The 16,208-nt window shown below is 39.6% G+C and overlaps 1 protein-coding gene across 1 annotated transcript in view; it reads left to right on the plus strand.

Annotated features, from left to right (window-relative positions):
* Window positions 1-15,149, plus strand: part of LOC122817590 (N-acetyllactosaminide beta-1,3-N-acetylglucosaminyltransferase 3-like) — a 94,238-nt gene extending 79,089 nt beyond the window's left edge. Inside the window, exon 2 of the mRNA XM_044090628.1 lies at window positions 13,608-15,149. Coding sequence (XP_043946563.1) covers window positions 13,608-14,736 — 1,129 coding nt within the window. The 3' untranslated portion in view covers window positions 14,737-15,149. The remainder of the gene's footprint in view (window positions 1-13,607) is intronic.
* Window positions 15,150-16,208: the final 1,059 nt, after the last annotated feature.

The following is a 16,208-nucleotide window of genomic DNA, read 5'->3' on the forward strand; positions in this document are numbered from 1 at the left end:
CTCGGGTTTAGCTTCTGTTGGGTCTCTCCTAGTGCAGCAGGATCTGTGCCCCAGAAGCACTTAGATTAGAGGTTCTTTGCCCTCCTGATAAAGAGGCCTAGGGTGGAGCCAGAGTGGGAGTTTTTTTGCAGGCTCTGATGCTGCTCCTGTTAAACCGGATAGGTATTACAGGGGTGCCTGAGCTCATAAATATCTTTGATGCTGTACAGGCCTCGCCTAGGAGTGGCTGCTGTTGTTTGGTTCACCTGTGGAGTCAGTCTTGAAGAAAATGGAAGACAGGCTAAGTCCATGCAGGCTGTGTCTAGGGGTAGATCTAGGCGTGTAGGGGGCAGAGCTCAGTTTCTTCAGACCTAGAACAGGGAGTTTCCTTTAAGTAAACAGCCCCCAATGACCCTTTTTCAGCTGCCAGATCCTCTTGCCCAAACAAATTTCTCTGCTACTTCAAATAAAGGCCACACAACCTCCCTCTCTGCCAGAAGTGGGCCTAGGATTTTATTTATCTACTGCGCCCAGAGTGTTCCGAAGGTTCTTCTTCATCATTTACAGTATGTGATAGCAGTGCTAAGATGATGGACACTGTCATTCAGATAATACCTTGCATTTTCAAAGAATTTTTTTGTGGTGGGCTCAGAATGTCAATGGCTTTCAAGGATTTTTCTTTCCAGATCTGTTCACTTCTCCACTAAACTACCAGCTGCCAAAGTTTTGCACAAAGGGGGTTCATCCACAGCTTTGGAAAGTTCCAGATTGGCCTCGGAGCACACTGGTACCCCATTACTGAAGTCTGGGGCGGGAGCCTCCTGGCCTTCCCCGATTAACTTCACTCTCTACATCTAACAGCCTGGCATATTCTGTTTTAAATCCTGGAGGTCTCAGCTTCCCACAGCAAGTTTTGATGTAATGGAGGAGGTTTTATTTTTGGAGTACAGCAAAGGAATTTGATGTTTCTAGCCTAATTTTGTGTGGCTTAGAGGGGCAAAGAATATAAGACCCCCACGAGAGCTCAATTTTGTTTTGAGAAACTCACTCCTACAACCTTTGAGCCTGCAGCTACCGAGAGTTGTTACAGGCCCTTATGGTGGTTGAGCCTTTTTTAATTTTCCAAGGATATGGTATCTTTTATGTGCATAATGTTGCGATATTATTTTTGAGCAGAAAAGGTTTCAAGGAGTTTTGGCAGCTCTAAATGCTTATGTTTTACCATTCGAAGATCTACATTGCTGCAGTCAATTTACTCCTCCCTCCCTTCCCTCTGTGTTAGAGGCGGTGGGCCTTTCTTTTTAGGGCCTCTGACATCTGGGGCAAGAAAAGACTGTCAGTTCTAAGCGCCCGACCGGACCGCCAGCCTTATACTTTGGTATTCGACGACCGACACAGCAGACTTACCCATATATGGACTGCAGCAATGTAGATCAAACTGTACTTTATATCAAGCACCTACTGTCATTGCTCTCTCCCTCACAGATCAGTATATCTGGCACTGAGAAGGTTGGCAACACAAACACAACACCTCAAACACTACCCACACCTACACAACACCCCCCACATATGTGGAGGTCCTCAACAAAAGCATACCCAAACAAGAGAGACCTCCAAGGCATAACCGCATGTGAATTCCACTGCCCACCACACAGTCCACACACCTGTCTCTCTCAGCCACTAAGGCCTAAACATAAACCCAACATATTAGTCATAGGAGACTCCATTGTGAGACGCACAGATGTGCCCCTCACCAGGATGGATAAGAAGAAAGTCATGGTTAGTATGTCAGGTGCCAGAATCCTCCATATCACAAATGCACTCATCTGTCAACAGGTACTGTTATGACTCCGTCACAGTCCATGTTGGAGTGAATAACTTGAGACGTACCTACCTGGATTATATAAAGAGAGATGATCGAGCTTGCTCGGTATGTGTCCCAGGCAGGTATGTCCATAGCCTTAAGCAGCATTCTACTGTCACCCAGAATGATGCCTCAATACAAACAGAAAATGGTTGACTTTAACAGCTGGCTTAGTTTCTAGTGTCATTCAAAGGGGATCCAGTACCTGACAACCTGGACTGACATGATTGACAAGCCATGATGCTTTGCCAAAGATGGCCTGTATCTCTCTCTCTCTTGGGCTTCAGGCTCCTGGCAAAGGCTCTTGACTCCCCCATAGTGCCTTTTTTAAGCAATACAATGAGGTCAAAACTATCAACATGAAAATTTCATCAAAACATAAATTAAAGGTTATGCTGCTTAACTCTAGGAGTCTAAACATGAAACTGCACTCATTGCAAGCATTAACATTAACAAAGGAAGAAGCTGACATTTGTGTAGTCACAGAAACCTGGTTCAAAGCTGCGGAGAGCACCCCAGCCATACCAGGTTATTCATCATATCATTCATTCAGACCCCAAGCCATGGGCAGCAAAACAAAAGGAGGTGGAGTTGCAATATATATAAAAGATGTACACACCTCTAGGCTGGTTAAACAAGTATGATGCACAGAAAATACTCCATGTGCAATTAACAATTGACAAGACCCCTATTCAAATCATAGATAGCTACAGGGCTCCAGCTCTGACTCAAGATGCCCATCCCATCCATCTGGACCTCTTAGAATCCATCAAGATTCTACCCTTTACCCTGATCCTGGGTGACTTTAACTATCCAACCATAGATTGGAAGAAATACTCATGCCAAAACACAAATACCCAGACATTCCTTGATTTCATTAATGCAAATTCCTTGGACCAGCTGGATGACATCCCCACAAGAGGTGAAAATATCTTGGACTTGGTATTAACCAACATGAGTAACCACTGCAGCATTCCTACAGTGTCATCTCTGGTAAGATCCGACCACAAAGCAGTTACTTTCAAAGTCACCATTTCCCCTGAAGCCCCACCTAGGATCAAACAAAAAAACTTCTTCAAAGCTGATTACTACCTCCTGAGGGAAGATATAAACAGTTTCACGGCCCCCTCCCCATTCACAGAAATATGTCCAAACTTACACCAAAGTACTATATGAGCATTTATATAGCTGCATGGAATCAGGAATACCAGACGGGATGAAATCATCCTTCTCAAGGAAGAGTAAACCTGTCTGGTGGACATCTACAATAAATAAACTCTATAATAAAAGGAAAAAAAAATTCACTCCAGGACCAAGAAGGAGCAGTTGTCTAATTGGAAGCCATCTCTCTTTAGCCTGAACAAGCAAATAAGAACACTAGTGAAATCTTCCAAAGCAGAGTCCAAACTGCACAACAGAGATAAAAGCGCTTCAGGGAGTGGAACTCCAACCAAATAAGAGTAAAGAAGCACCAGCAGCTGTAACAAGTGGTCAAATGCCAAAATTTTTTTATTGTATCCAACATAAACACAGCTCCCAAGTAATCAACACAAAACGCTTAACTGTCTCACCGTGTTTTTCTTTCCAAATGGAACTTCTTCAGATGTGAAACTAAACTCACCCTTAAATACAAATTTAAATAACTTTGCACCAATCACAATCCATAGCTAAACATGTCTCATGAATATTAATACAATGCATTAATTTTAAAACTTGACACTAACTTATTCATTATAGTAAAAACCAAAAATGCATATATAAATATATGAATGTAGAAAATTCATTGCATTTATGTGACCTGATGTATAAAATTTATTTTAAAAAACATTAAAGCTGGAAGCTAAAAACTAAAACTTAAATGTTTTCATTCATAAAAACATACATATAAAATCCTTGCCTATAGCAATAGCACCATTTAGTGGATAAAATAACTTTTATTTGAATGTGTGCAATAAACAGGATTTTATGTAAATTATAACTAGTTCCTCAAATACATTAAAACATGTTAAAATGAACTCTAAAGCATTCCAAATTCATAAAGTTCAACCCCATCAAAGCCTAGCTGATCTTAATTTCAAAATAGGGACTTATGGACACATTTTCGTTCAGTCCCAGGGGTCTACAGGCTTCCAAAACCAGTTGCCAGTATAGTTCTCTAACTTCAATTTTGTTTTCCCAACCCCACCCAATGAATGTCATGTGGGATACATTCAATAACAAAAAACAGAAAGGAAGCTTCTTTACAAACTTTAGTATGTTTGAACTGAGCATTATTAGGGTCTTGCTTATGAATGTCATACATATGCTCGTATATCCTTCTTTTTAGAGCCTTCTCCATTTTCCCCACATAGGAGGGACATTTCCTACAAACTGCCAGATAGATGACTCCTTTAGTGTCACAGTTAACAAAGGATTTGCATGTCAAAAGTGCATTCCTGCCTTGTAAGAACAAATTTTCACCATTGAACACATGGCTACATTGTGTGCATTTCCCACAATTGTATGTGACATGTTTTCTTCCATACCCTTTCCTTTCCACAATATTCCTTTTAAGAATTTCTTTAATATTTTTGTCCTTCCTATAGGAAAAAATAACTGGCTGATGGAAATTATTTGAAAGGTCTGAAAAATTAGAGAACAGATTCCACTTCTTAACTATTTCCTTAATTAACCCTGAATCACTATTATAATTTAGAATAAAAGAACCACTGAACTGTTCGCCCTTCTTTGTACCCTCATCTATTTGTGTTCTATTTCCATCAGAGGTCGCTATTCCTAAAATGGGACTGAATCTAACCGATCTACCATTCTTAACTTCTCTCATAACCTCTTCCAACATACTTTCTGGGTATTTCCTACATAAGAACATTTGCTTTAGCTTGAGACATTGATTATTAAAATCTTCAATATTAGTAGTCATCCTGGATATTCTGATAAACTGCCCCTTCACCAAATTTCTTTTTTGCTTGTAAGGGTGGGCACTTGTATAATACAAATATGAGTTGGAAAATGTTTTTCCTATACACTCTAGAGCCAAATTTCTTATTGTAGTCTTTGTAAATATTAACATCCAGATAATTTACTTCTTCCCTAGTAATATTATACATAAACTTCAAAAAATCAGTAGTTCCGTTAATATATTGCAAAAATTGTACACGTTTATCTTCATTGTCTACCCAAAAGAAACATAAATCATCTAGGTATCTTTTATACAGACACCAACAGTCCTTGTATACTGAATTCAACAATAATTTTTTCTCCCATGTATTTAAAACAATATTTGCATAGCTGGGGGCACAACTAGCCCCCATAGCTATGCCTTTAAATTGCTTGAAAAATTCCCCCTCAAAGCTCACAAAGTTAGTTTTACGAACCAACTCAAGTAATTCCATGATTACTCTAATTTCCTTCCAATTGTATTTGTTCACCTCAAGTAGGGCTTCTAAAAACCAATCCATCCCTATATTGTGAGGAATAACAGAAAATAAATCAACTACATCTATTAGTAGAAAAATAATATTCTGTTCAAAACTACTGGGATTAACACTTCTTAAAAAATCCCATGAGTCCTTGAGAAACCCATCGTATTCCACCCATACCTTTTTAATCTTAGAATCTACAAACTTAGCTAAGGAATGGGTTTTGGGACCATTAGCCAAAACTGTAGGTCTCAAAGGTGGATCTCTGATTTCCTATGGACCTTAACTATCCCAAAAATATTGGGGACCACTGGCTTCTTAGTGACCAAAAAATTATAGGTGGGTATATCAATTAGCTGATCATGGTATAACTCTCTTAATGCCAAATCAATCTTGGAGTGTGCAATATTTATTTCATTAATCGATACTCTATTGTATCTTTCCTCATCTTCTAAAATAGATTCCATTTTTGCCACATAAATAATATGATCCATGATAGCCTTACTCCCACCCTTATCTGGTCTCATCACCCTAATATTTTTATTCTCACTTAGTTTTTTGAGCAACTGCCTCTCATTCCACATTAGGTTAGGGTGAATATTGGTTTTACTAAGCTTGCGTCTCAACTCAGTTTCCACTACCTTCTCAAAAATTCTGAGTTGTGGGTGCAATACTGGGTTATAAACACTTTTCCTTCTAAGCTGCTTGTCACAAATCTGCTAACTCCTATTTCCTTCATATAAAAATTCAAGGTTCTTTTTCATCACAAACAATTTAAGGTCAACTAAATTTTACTAATATCACTTTTTTATTTGGAACAGACTGAAGGTGGTGGTGCTGCGGTAGCGTTGTCGCCTCACAGTTAGACGTTGCCAGTTTGATTCTCAGAGCGTCTTCTGTGTGGCAACATGCGTGAATGGGCATTCTTTCGTTGAAGGTTGTGCGTTAGGCCCGGCAAGCCAGCACGTAAAAATCTGCTGCCTATTATTAGCGGACCAGTGTCCCGCTGTGGCGACCTCTAACCGGGAAAAGCCAAAAGACACAAACAAACTTTTTTATTGGGAACAAATTTCAATCCTTTCATAAACAACTGAAAGAAATTTATATCAATATCTAAGCTACTATAATTAAAGATGTTAAAATTCTGATAGGTATATAGTCCAAACTGGCCACACCTACTAAAGACAATCGTAAAGCTTTTATGTCCGCAATCTCAAGGGAAGCACCCAGATCTCTTCAGAACTGGTGGTCAAGGACACCACATACACAAACCCTGTAGATATAGCCAACCTGCTGGCAGACAGGTTCAGTATAAACTTCATTCCTCTCTGTCCCCTCATCAATAAAACAGGACATCCCCAGTACTTGCCTGCTTCCCCTTATCTCTAGGGAGCAAGTCATCACTACCCTCTCAAAGGTAAAAAAATACAGCTTCCATGGGACCTGATAGCATCCCAGGCTGCATCCTACATGAACTCAGGCAGGAACTTGCAGCACCATTAGGCAACCCTATTCAACTAAAGCCTGAGTAATGGCTTCATCCCAGCCGAGTCAAGGACAGGTACTGTCATCCCTTTGTACAAAGGTGGAGTGCCCACTGATCCAGGAAATTATAGACACATCAGCCTTACTAGCCTGATCTGCAAGGCCACAGAGTGGATTATCATGGACCTCATTAACCAGGGGTGGCTCATGCTATAGGACTGCACCCCCTCCCACCACCTAGAAATGTAAAAAGAAAAGGGAAATAATTTTAAAAAAGAAACTGAATGAGTCTGGAACTCCATGCATGCGTGCTGTGCTTGGAGTTCATCCTCTCTCAGAACTCCAGACTGCTCTGCCAGGCAATTCAGATAAGGGAGAATGGCATTCCTGCCCTGCAGCCTGTGCAGTGATGATGACATGGAACAGATCAACACCGGACTGCATCATCAGCAGGCTGGGGCTTCCAGCCTACTTTTGCGGGAAACCAGCATTATCAGCAGGCTGAGAGGAGGACCAGAAACCCATCCATTAGCTTGTGCGGGCTAAGGAGCATGGATTTACTTCAGGAATAGAGAAGTAATTCAGGTAGAAGATAAGTTGCTTCCATGGACCGAGGATGGGAATGGAGACTGCTGAAGTAATTGCTTCTGTGGGAAGAGGGCAAGAACGGAGACTGCAGAGAAGTTGAACTAATGCAGGCCAGGTAGAAGACGTGTGTGTGTGTGTGTGTGTGTGTGTGTGTGTGTGTGTGTGTGTGTGTGTGTTTGTGTGTGTGAGAGAGAAATGCTCCAGAGAACACATGGGTAGAGAATACCTCAGGCTTGAACCTCTGTACCATGGATGCAAGTGGCAAGGGCCTGAATTCCCTACCCACCACCATTTGTAAAAAATGTTTGCAGATTTTTGCCTCATATTTCTTTTGTTCCTCATTAATGTGGTTTCTGTAGGTTTGTTTTTCTTTACACAGTCAGTAGTGGAGTGGTGCACTGGTAGCAGTGTTGCCTGACAGCTACAGGTTCTCTGGTCTGATTCTTGGCTTGGGTGCCTTGTGTGTGGAGTCTGCATGTCCTCCCATCTTACAAAGACATGTGCCTGTAGTGTTACTCCCTGGGCCTCTGCTGAGAATTGGCTTTTGTTCCAAGTCAGACTTTCCTGGTTAACAAATGTTAAATAAATAAAAATAACAGGCATCTGAATTTCAGACTTCATATTCTTCAGAAAGTATATGGTAACACAACCTTTTATTTTAGCGATTTTCTAAATTTATAACATGGGTATTTGAAATTTGTCCCTATTTTTGGGACTGTATCCCCCCATTATTGGCTTTGTGCAGGTTTTTTGTGCTAAGATTGAGAGCTATGGTGAGAAATGAATTTGTTGAATGTTTGTGGGCTGTATTCTCCCATTATTGACTTTGTTCAGGTGTTTTGTGCTAAGAGGTTGACTGCTATGTTGAGAACTGAATTCATTAAATGATAGCCATTTAAGTTTGTCTTCCTCTCTTTCACAAAACAGCTGATTTGGCATAGTGGTATGTTGCTCTGACTGTTTTGCGCAGGGTCCTGGGTTTAAGAGTTGGCAGTGAAATGTATGGTGGTAACACAGCATTTTATTCTAGCAACTTTCCAACATTATACAAGCAATGTTTAAAATGTGTCCCTGGATTTTGGGCCCCCCAATACATTTTGTTTTTTTCCAGATTTCTAGTGATGCAAAGTTCAGAGATACAGTTGTGTTGATGTAGATTTTACAAGGAGCTGAGAGCTGCAGAGGAACAAAAGTTTAGTGCTGCTTATGCTGGGTTGGCTTGCATTGTTAATAGCACAACAGGTAGTGTACTTGCTTTTGATGAAGAAGACTGTAGGTTCTACTCCCACAGTAGGTAGATGTATTGCTCATACTGTACTATGTTGTAAAGGGGGTTGATGCTGCAGTCATTTTTGGTGAAGATGCCTAGTAACTATGAACCTGTTATCAGTTTGTCATCCATTCCCTATTGCGATATTACTAGCTTATTTTTTTAATGCAACATAGGCAATTTATTCTTCAAGGGTAACTTTATTTGTAGATGAAACAATGACATATACAGTTGTTTGCTAGCAGCAACCTCTTCATTAGTTACAGATTTCTTTAATGTAGAATTTAGATGACTTTTACTTCAGAGACTGTGCATATTTACTGAGACTGGTGGACTGTAGAAGCTTGTATAGACTTTTATGATGGAAATGTTCTGAATTGGGCAGTTCTGTCATTATTGGTGCATACATTTTGTTTCATTGTTTAGTGGAAAAATGGTCAAAACAATAAATTTAAAATGCCCTCTAACAACTGTATTGTATTGTACAAGGAATATAATTTAATACAACCAGGAAGCTGTATCAAAGAGCACGTGTATGTTTCGTGTTCAATGGGCCTATGATTTGAAAACAGCCATAAAGCTGATATTTATCTGCCACTGGCAAAATGCATTTTCTTTGAATGTGGGTTTCAATGAATGAGAGTTTCAAGGGCAGAGAAGTTTTAATGCCAAGTCTGTTTTCATTGTGAGACTGCATTGCTTTGTTTAGCAGATATGTGTTTGTGCTATGGAATATGGAATATGTGTTATGGAAAATGCAAAATAAAACTTTCAAATGAAATCCAAATCATCGCAGAAGTGAAGCAGTATGCGCATTACAGTGTTTGTGATAAATGGGGGCAAAATAACCAAAGAATGGGACATTGGAATGGCTGCGGGGGGGAGGCTCCATTCGACCATGATTTTTTGAGGGGGTAAGGGCAGCAAACTCAGACAGCCCCAGCTGAACTATACCTCTCAACTGTACAGATTTTCGCTTCTTATTTTTGGTTTGTTCCTCAAAATTCGGGGTTTTCTGGCAAATCATTTTGGAATGAAGTCACTAAAATAATGACAGAGATTGAGTTTCAGACATCATAACCTTCAGAAAAATGCATCCTAAAGCAAGACCTGTTATTCTATCAACTGTCAAGTTTATACAAGAGCAATTGTTAGTACTGTTTGTATGCTCCCCCAATATATTTGGCCTTGTCCAGACTTCCTGCATTAAGAGGTTGAGAGGTACATGCAAATAAATCGCTTTAAAGAATTAGGAATATCCAAACCTCTCAACTGTCCCCAATTTTGGCTCAAAATGTTGCTCTCCCCCTTATAATCCCTCTGCAAAATGGCAATTTTGAAAGAAAACATGGAGGGTTTACAGTTTTATAAATAAATGTAATGATCAGTTATAGATTGCTTTTATTTCTCAATGGATGTAGATGCTCTTATTTTGTCAGCTGCTCAAGTTAACAGTACTAATATTAAAAAGGTGTCCCTTCTTTGACAGGTTCCCAGCTGTATTGTGTGGCAATTTTATATTTTTGCATCACATTTTGGTCTGTTTTTCATAAAATTGTGGCAAATTAGTGGCAAATCATTAAAGATTGAAGTTAGAAAATAATGGCAGGCATTTGAGTTTCAGATGTTATACCCTTCAGAAAATTCATACTAATGCAAGACCTACTACTATTCTATTATCTTTCTAAGTTTATAAGAGCAATATTTAAAAAAATGTTCTTATTTTTGGGCCTGTATCCCACTGCTATGTATGGCTTTGTCCAGATTTCTTGCTCTGAGGTTGAGAGGTATGAGCCATCACCGACAGCCAGAGACATTTCAAATTGTGACAAACTTGTTGCACCCGACTGTAGTGGCTTTGAATGTGTCCAAGCAAGGCAAAGAGCAATTATGCAGTGTGTGTGCAGAGTATTCCCCCATCCAAGGTAGACCACAAGTACGACCGTGGCCTTTTCATCTGTCCTTGATTTTGCAGAATGTTCTGGTTTTCTGTCATATTTTTATACTGTTGATTTATGTTTCTTATTCAGAATGCATGCTGTTGCAGTGCCCTGTTGCTCTGTGTTTAAGTAGCAATGCTTTAATGACCATCAGGTAAGCTTGTCAGAGATTAAGATGCAAGTATGCTTTAATAAGCATACTGTTAAAGAATTACCAGCATTGAAAGCCTTTTTGTTGTTGCCATGCAGAGAATATTTACATAACTAGATAACGTATAAGCCTTAGGTATTGAAATGCATATGACAGTATTTGTAATAAAGGACAGGATTACAGTATTTTCAGAAGCTCATTACATTTGTTGAAGACTTGTAGTCATCTTTGCAGGCTTTACCCATAAACTAAACAGAATGCCAATCTATCATGTGTGGTCCATAACTTGTGCAGTAATCCTTTAAGCAATTTATCTTGAGCTTGTTTCTTGTTTGCTGTTCATTTTTTACTTTGATTATGTCTTCCCTATGAAACAAGTAGATAGTTGTCAGGCAGCAGGTCTTCTTTGGATAAGAAACATTTGGATAAGAAACATTTTTACAAGTGGGGGTATCACAAAGATTGCTACGTTCAGCATGTTACTTGGTAATTTTATCAAGCTGAATATAAATTATAATTGGGACTGCTTTTGACTGGCATTCCAGTAATGTGTTTAAAAAGCAATTTATTTTTTCATGCCTCACAACCTTTGTGTTTCCATCTAGATATTAAGTAAGTTGTCATATAGCCAATGCATTGAAATATTTTTTTCTTCTACACTTCATTTTGTCTCAATTGGACTCTCGTAATGATGGTTTGGCACCCAGGGCAGCGTATTTAATTAAAGTTCCAGTTGTGGTTTTGTGCATAGCTCCACTCCTTTTTAGTTGTCCACATCGCTACCCATTGGCCCCACACATTCAGCTGTCTCCTGCAGCCCTCCTTTAATTTGAAATCATCAGCCGCCACTGTCATTAACAAGGACATTGGCAACCTTTAGACACTTGATCCCACACAGTTTGGTTTTGTTAAGGGGAGGTCATGCCTGTTAAATTTGGTTGACCTCTTTGAGACAGTCACCATTGGCAACCTTTAGACACTTGATCCCACACAGTTTGGTTTTGTTAAGGGGAGGTCATGCCTGTTAAATTTGGTTGACCTCTTTGAGACAGTCACCATGGCCATAGATGAGGAGAAGATGGTGTACACCACCTACCTTGACCTGGCCAAGGCCTTCGATACTATTCCCCACTCAGGAATAATGGATAAACTCTCTCAACTAGGCATCAATCCATATGTTACCAGATGGGTAGCAAACAGGGTCACTGAGAGAACCCACCTAGTCAAAATAGGGGAAGGTACCTCAAGTAGTAGACCCGCAACAAGTAGTGTTACCCCAAGGATTGGTCATGGGGCCTCTGCTGTTTGGGATATACTTCTCAGAGGTGCAAGCCAAATCTAGTGGACTATGGCTGACCAGGTTTGTAGATGACTGCAAGCTGGGTGCTGTCATCATTTCCCCTAGTGATGTGGACATCTTCCAAGAGGGTCTCACCCAAACAAATGACTGGTGCCAGAAACATGGCCACAAACTGAATGCCAAAAAATGCATCATCTCTTTTGGGGAGAATGAAATCCCCACAAATTATCACATTGATAAGGTACTAAGCACGCAACCAGTTGTGGGGAATTGAGAAACCAGGTTGACAGCAAACTGACTTTTGACCACCATATTGTCTCCATTGTATGAAAAGCTTTCTACATGCCCCATCTCATTAGTAAGAGTATCTCATCCAGGGACAAGGTAGTCATCCCTGTATTCTTCCCTTATAAAACTGATTATTGAATACAATGCCTCTTTCAGCATATATCTCACAAAGCACATGCAGCAGCTGGAGAGACCACAGAGATTCCTCACATGGAGAATCCAGGGCCTGAAACCTCTATCCTACACAGATAGGCTAAAAGCTCTGTCCCTCTACTCAGTCTCCTACAGACTCCTCAGAGGTGACCTCTGTCTGGCATACAAAGCAATTTCAGACCATGCCCTGATGGAACTGCTGCATATCCACAAGTCAAGCTCCACTCGAGTAACCTGCATGCGAGACCTCAACCTGGTCTGTAACATCAATTGGATTTGTTGGTGGAAATGTTTGGTATCCTAGAGACTCCCCCTTTTGTGGAATAGACTCCCTGTCCACATAAAGCAGAGTATGTCATTAAACCTTTTTAAGCACAACCTGAATAAGTGAATGGGGAACAGAAAATACACCCCCGGGATTCCACCTATGTTACTGGTGGGCAATGGCATAGTGTGCTGACATGTTGGAACATGGGCTAAATTCTTGGCTATGCTTGTAAGGCCTCAGGGCCAATAGCCTAGTAAGTTCCTATGATAGTATTTCTTTAACATTTGATGGTTTGTACCTTCATAGCTCTGCCTGCAGAACTCAACAACCATCTATATCTTCTTCCTCATGGTATTATTAAACTATCAGTGACAGCTGTAAACTCTTCTTCGACACCATCTTGCCAAATGTTTAGACTGGCATCAGTAAGATTATGAAGAGTTTTTCCATAGCACCATCCAGTAAAGGGGGGTGGTCAGATATACTAAGAAAATATTACTAAACTCTGTGTTTAGGTCAAATGTTGTTTACCTGTGTAGCCCTTTATATCAAAAGATCTGTTGATATCTGGAGTCCATATGTTTTTCATATGAATGAGTGTAAAGCCATGGGGCCATGACACCTTGCTGTGCCTTTACCTGAGAAAGTACAAGTATGAGGTCACATTCTTTCACCTGTCAGTTGCCTTCCTCTCTTCTAAGCTTACTCCATGTTGTATCCTGGACATCATACTCCATAGTATGGCTACAGCAATCTAGCTACACTTGTTTATTCATCTGTCAGCTTATTTGTTGAAAGTGTTAGCTTTTGCATGAAAATGTTTTGGGAAAATTAGTTAGTAACAAAATATTATTTTAGCAGACTTAAGTAGCTAATCTTTCTTTTTTCCCCTTTTTAATCAGGTACGTATGGAGGTTTCCATCAGGATTTTTGGTCGTCTTCACCCTTGTGACTTTCTTTTTCTTTCTTGGAAGATATCAAACTACCTTTAAAGGGATTACTAAAAAAATGGAAATGCTATCTGAACAAACTCAAAATACATCTTTCACCTTTCAGTCGGTAAATACTTCATTACAGTGCAAAGAAAATACATCAGTGGCCAATATTAAAGGTTTCTCTGGACTATTCGAACACATAAAGGACTTTCTAAAGTACAAACACTGTAGGAATTTTCCAATCATTCATGATGCTCCTATGAAATGTGGTGGATCTGAGCAATCGGACAAGATCTTTCTACTACTTGTGATCAAGTCTTCACCCAAGTTCTACACTCGTCGACAGACCATTCGTAAAACCTGGGGAGAGGAGCGAAAATATGAAGGAGTACAGATCCGTCTGCTTTTTATCCTTGGAGTCCATTCAGATCAGAAAGAAAGCAAGAAACTCCAACAGCTTCTTTCAATTGAAAGTAAAGAAAATGGCGACATACTGCAGTGGGACTTTTATGACACTTTCTTCAATCTCACCCTTAAACAAGTCCTTTTCTTTGCATGGTTACAGCAGAATTGTCCTCATGTAAACTTCCTTCTGAATGCTGATGATGACGTGTTTGTTAATTCTGATGCTGTTGTACAGTATTTATTAAGTCTAAATGGAAACAAAGGTGATAAACACTTGTTTGTCGGACAGCTTGTTACAGTTGTGTTTCTGGAGACTAGAAAGTCAAGCAAGTATTATGTACCAGAACAAGTAACCTCAAGAAGAAGGTTCCCTCCTTATTGTGCAGGTGGTGGTTACCTGCTGTCAGCTTTTACAGCCAGGCATATTCACAAGGCATCTCTGAATGTTGCATTTATTCCAATTGATGATATCTACATTGGGATGTGTCTGGACTGGGCAGGACTGAAACCGGAGTTGCATGTAGGCATCCAAACAGGAGATCAAAAGGTCCCTTCTAATTTTCAGAATTCATTTGATCCTTGTTATTATAAAGAGCTTCTTGTGTTTCATCGCTTTACACCTTATGAGATATTTGTTATGTGGAAGGCCATACACGACCCAGACACAAAATGTGGCTTCTCTCCAAAATGAAAGTCTGTATACTTCCATAGTTTTTTTAATTATTTATAATATGTCAGTAAGAAGCATCATGTCCTCCTGTAAATGGGGAAGACTCTTGCCACAGACTAGTAAATTAACTTTTACTTAGTGGTATCAGGCATTGTCTATTTTTCCTCATGTGATTGGTATCTCTATGCCATTGCTGGTAGTAGCTGATGACCACACCTTTATAAGGTTAGCACATGCTGTCTTCAGTTCTTTACAATCTTTGACCTCAGTTTACACAGCTGCATTTTTATTTGCAAGTATCTTGGTAACTTTTTCCACTATTATTGTGGTTGACCATATATGTAAAAGTTAATTTGTTACTGTGGTTTAAGAATTTACAACTTAGTTATATGGCAGAGAAACTATGATATTGAATGGTAGATGTTCCCAGTGTGTGTGTGGTAGTCCATATAGGCTTTTTTTTCCCCTTACGGTTTGGGGTGAGACACACACTACACATAACTAAACACTGCACCAAATTTTCAAAATGTAGATGACCTAATATATCTATCTTTTTTTATTGAATCTGCATTGTAATAGTTCTATTTGAGAAAGACAGATAAATGTTTTCATTTCCTGATCTGATTTTGAAGTAATTTTAACAGTCTGCATCTGCTTTAACTATAGTCTTTAATACATATTAGTGATTTCAGTGCATAGCTGCACTGCATTTTTGCTGTTTAAATTGTCTGTTATTAAGCCCTGCTTTCATTCTTTTGTCCTGTAGTTCAGGATTTGTCTTTGCAATGGGGCAATTCCCGGCTAGTCACTTTAGAGCTAAGGGTCTAAATGTTCCTCCCTCCCATCGACTCTGTTGTAGTTGTATTATTAAACCCCGTATACCTACCAACGTAATGAAACAAGGAAAATATTATGGTGTTACTGATCAGTGCCAGGAGGCTGAATGACCAACTCTGCCTACAAGCCCTTCTCACCCTGGAAGACATAAACATCTTGGTTTAATTTCTCCAGTCTTTTGAGTTTCTAATATCTGGCTGGGAATGGACCCCATTCCTAAGTCAGTGTGATTAAAGTTCACCAGGTTAGTATTGTTTCAGTCTTTAATGTTAGCTGAAAATGTTCTTCACAGCACCTGCAATGTTGGAAAAAATGACTCCTCCTGCAATTCCTATAATGTTGCATGTATCTGTAATAATGTATCTAAATTTGACTTCTTTGAGATCCATTGCTCCTCCTACTATTGGAACTGTCTGGGCATCTTTCTTCCACATTGTCTTTGTTTCTACCTACAAATCCAGGTATTTTATGACTCTTTCTCTCTAAGTAAGACACTATTCACTGGGTGTAGCACTTCAGTGATTAATGCTACTTCTGACTTTTCATGGACTACTGTATCTCTTTTTCTCGCCTTTTTCTTGAGTTGTTGGTAATGAGTAATCCCATGTGATATAAACTTCATTCTTAATGCTTTGTGGCTCATGTTTGCAAGCTAC

This window comes from Protopterus annectens, chromosome 13.part0 (genome assembly GCF_019279795.1).
Source record: "Protopterus annectens isolate FY-2018-M chromosome 13.part0, PAN1.0, whole genome shotgun sequence".
NCBI lineage: Eukaryota > Metazoa > Chordata > Ceratodontiformes > Protopteridae > Protopterus > Protopterus annectens.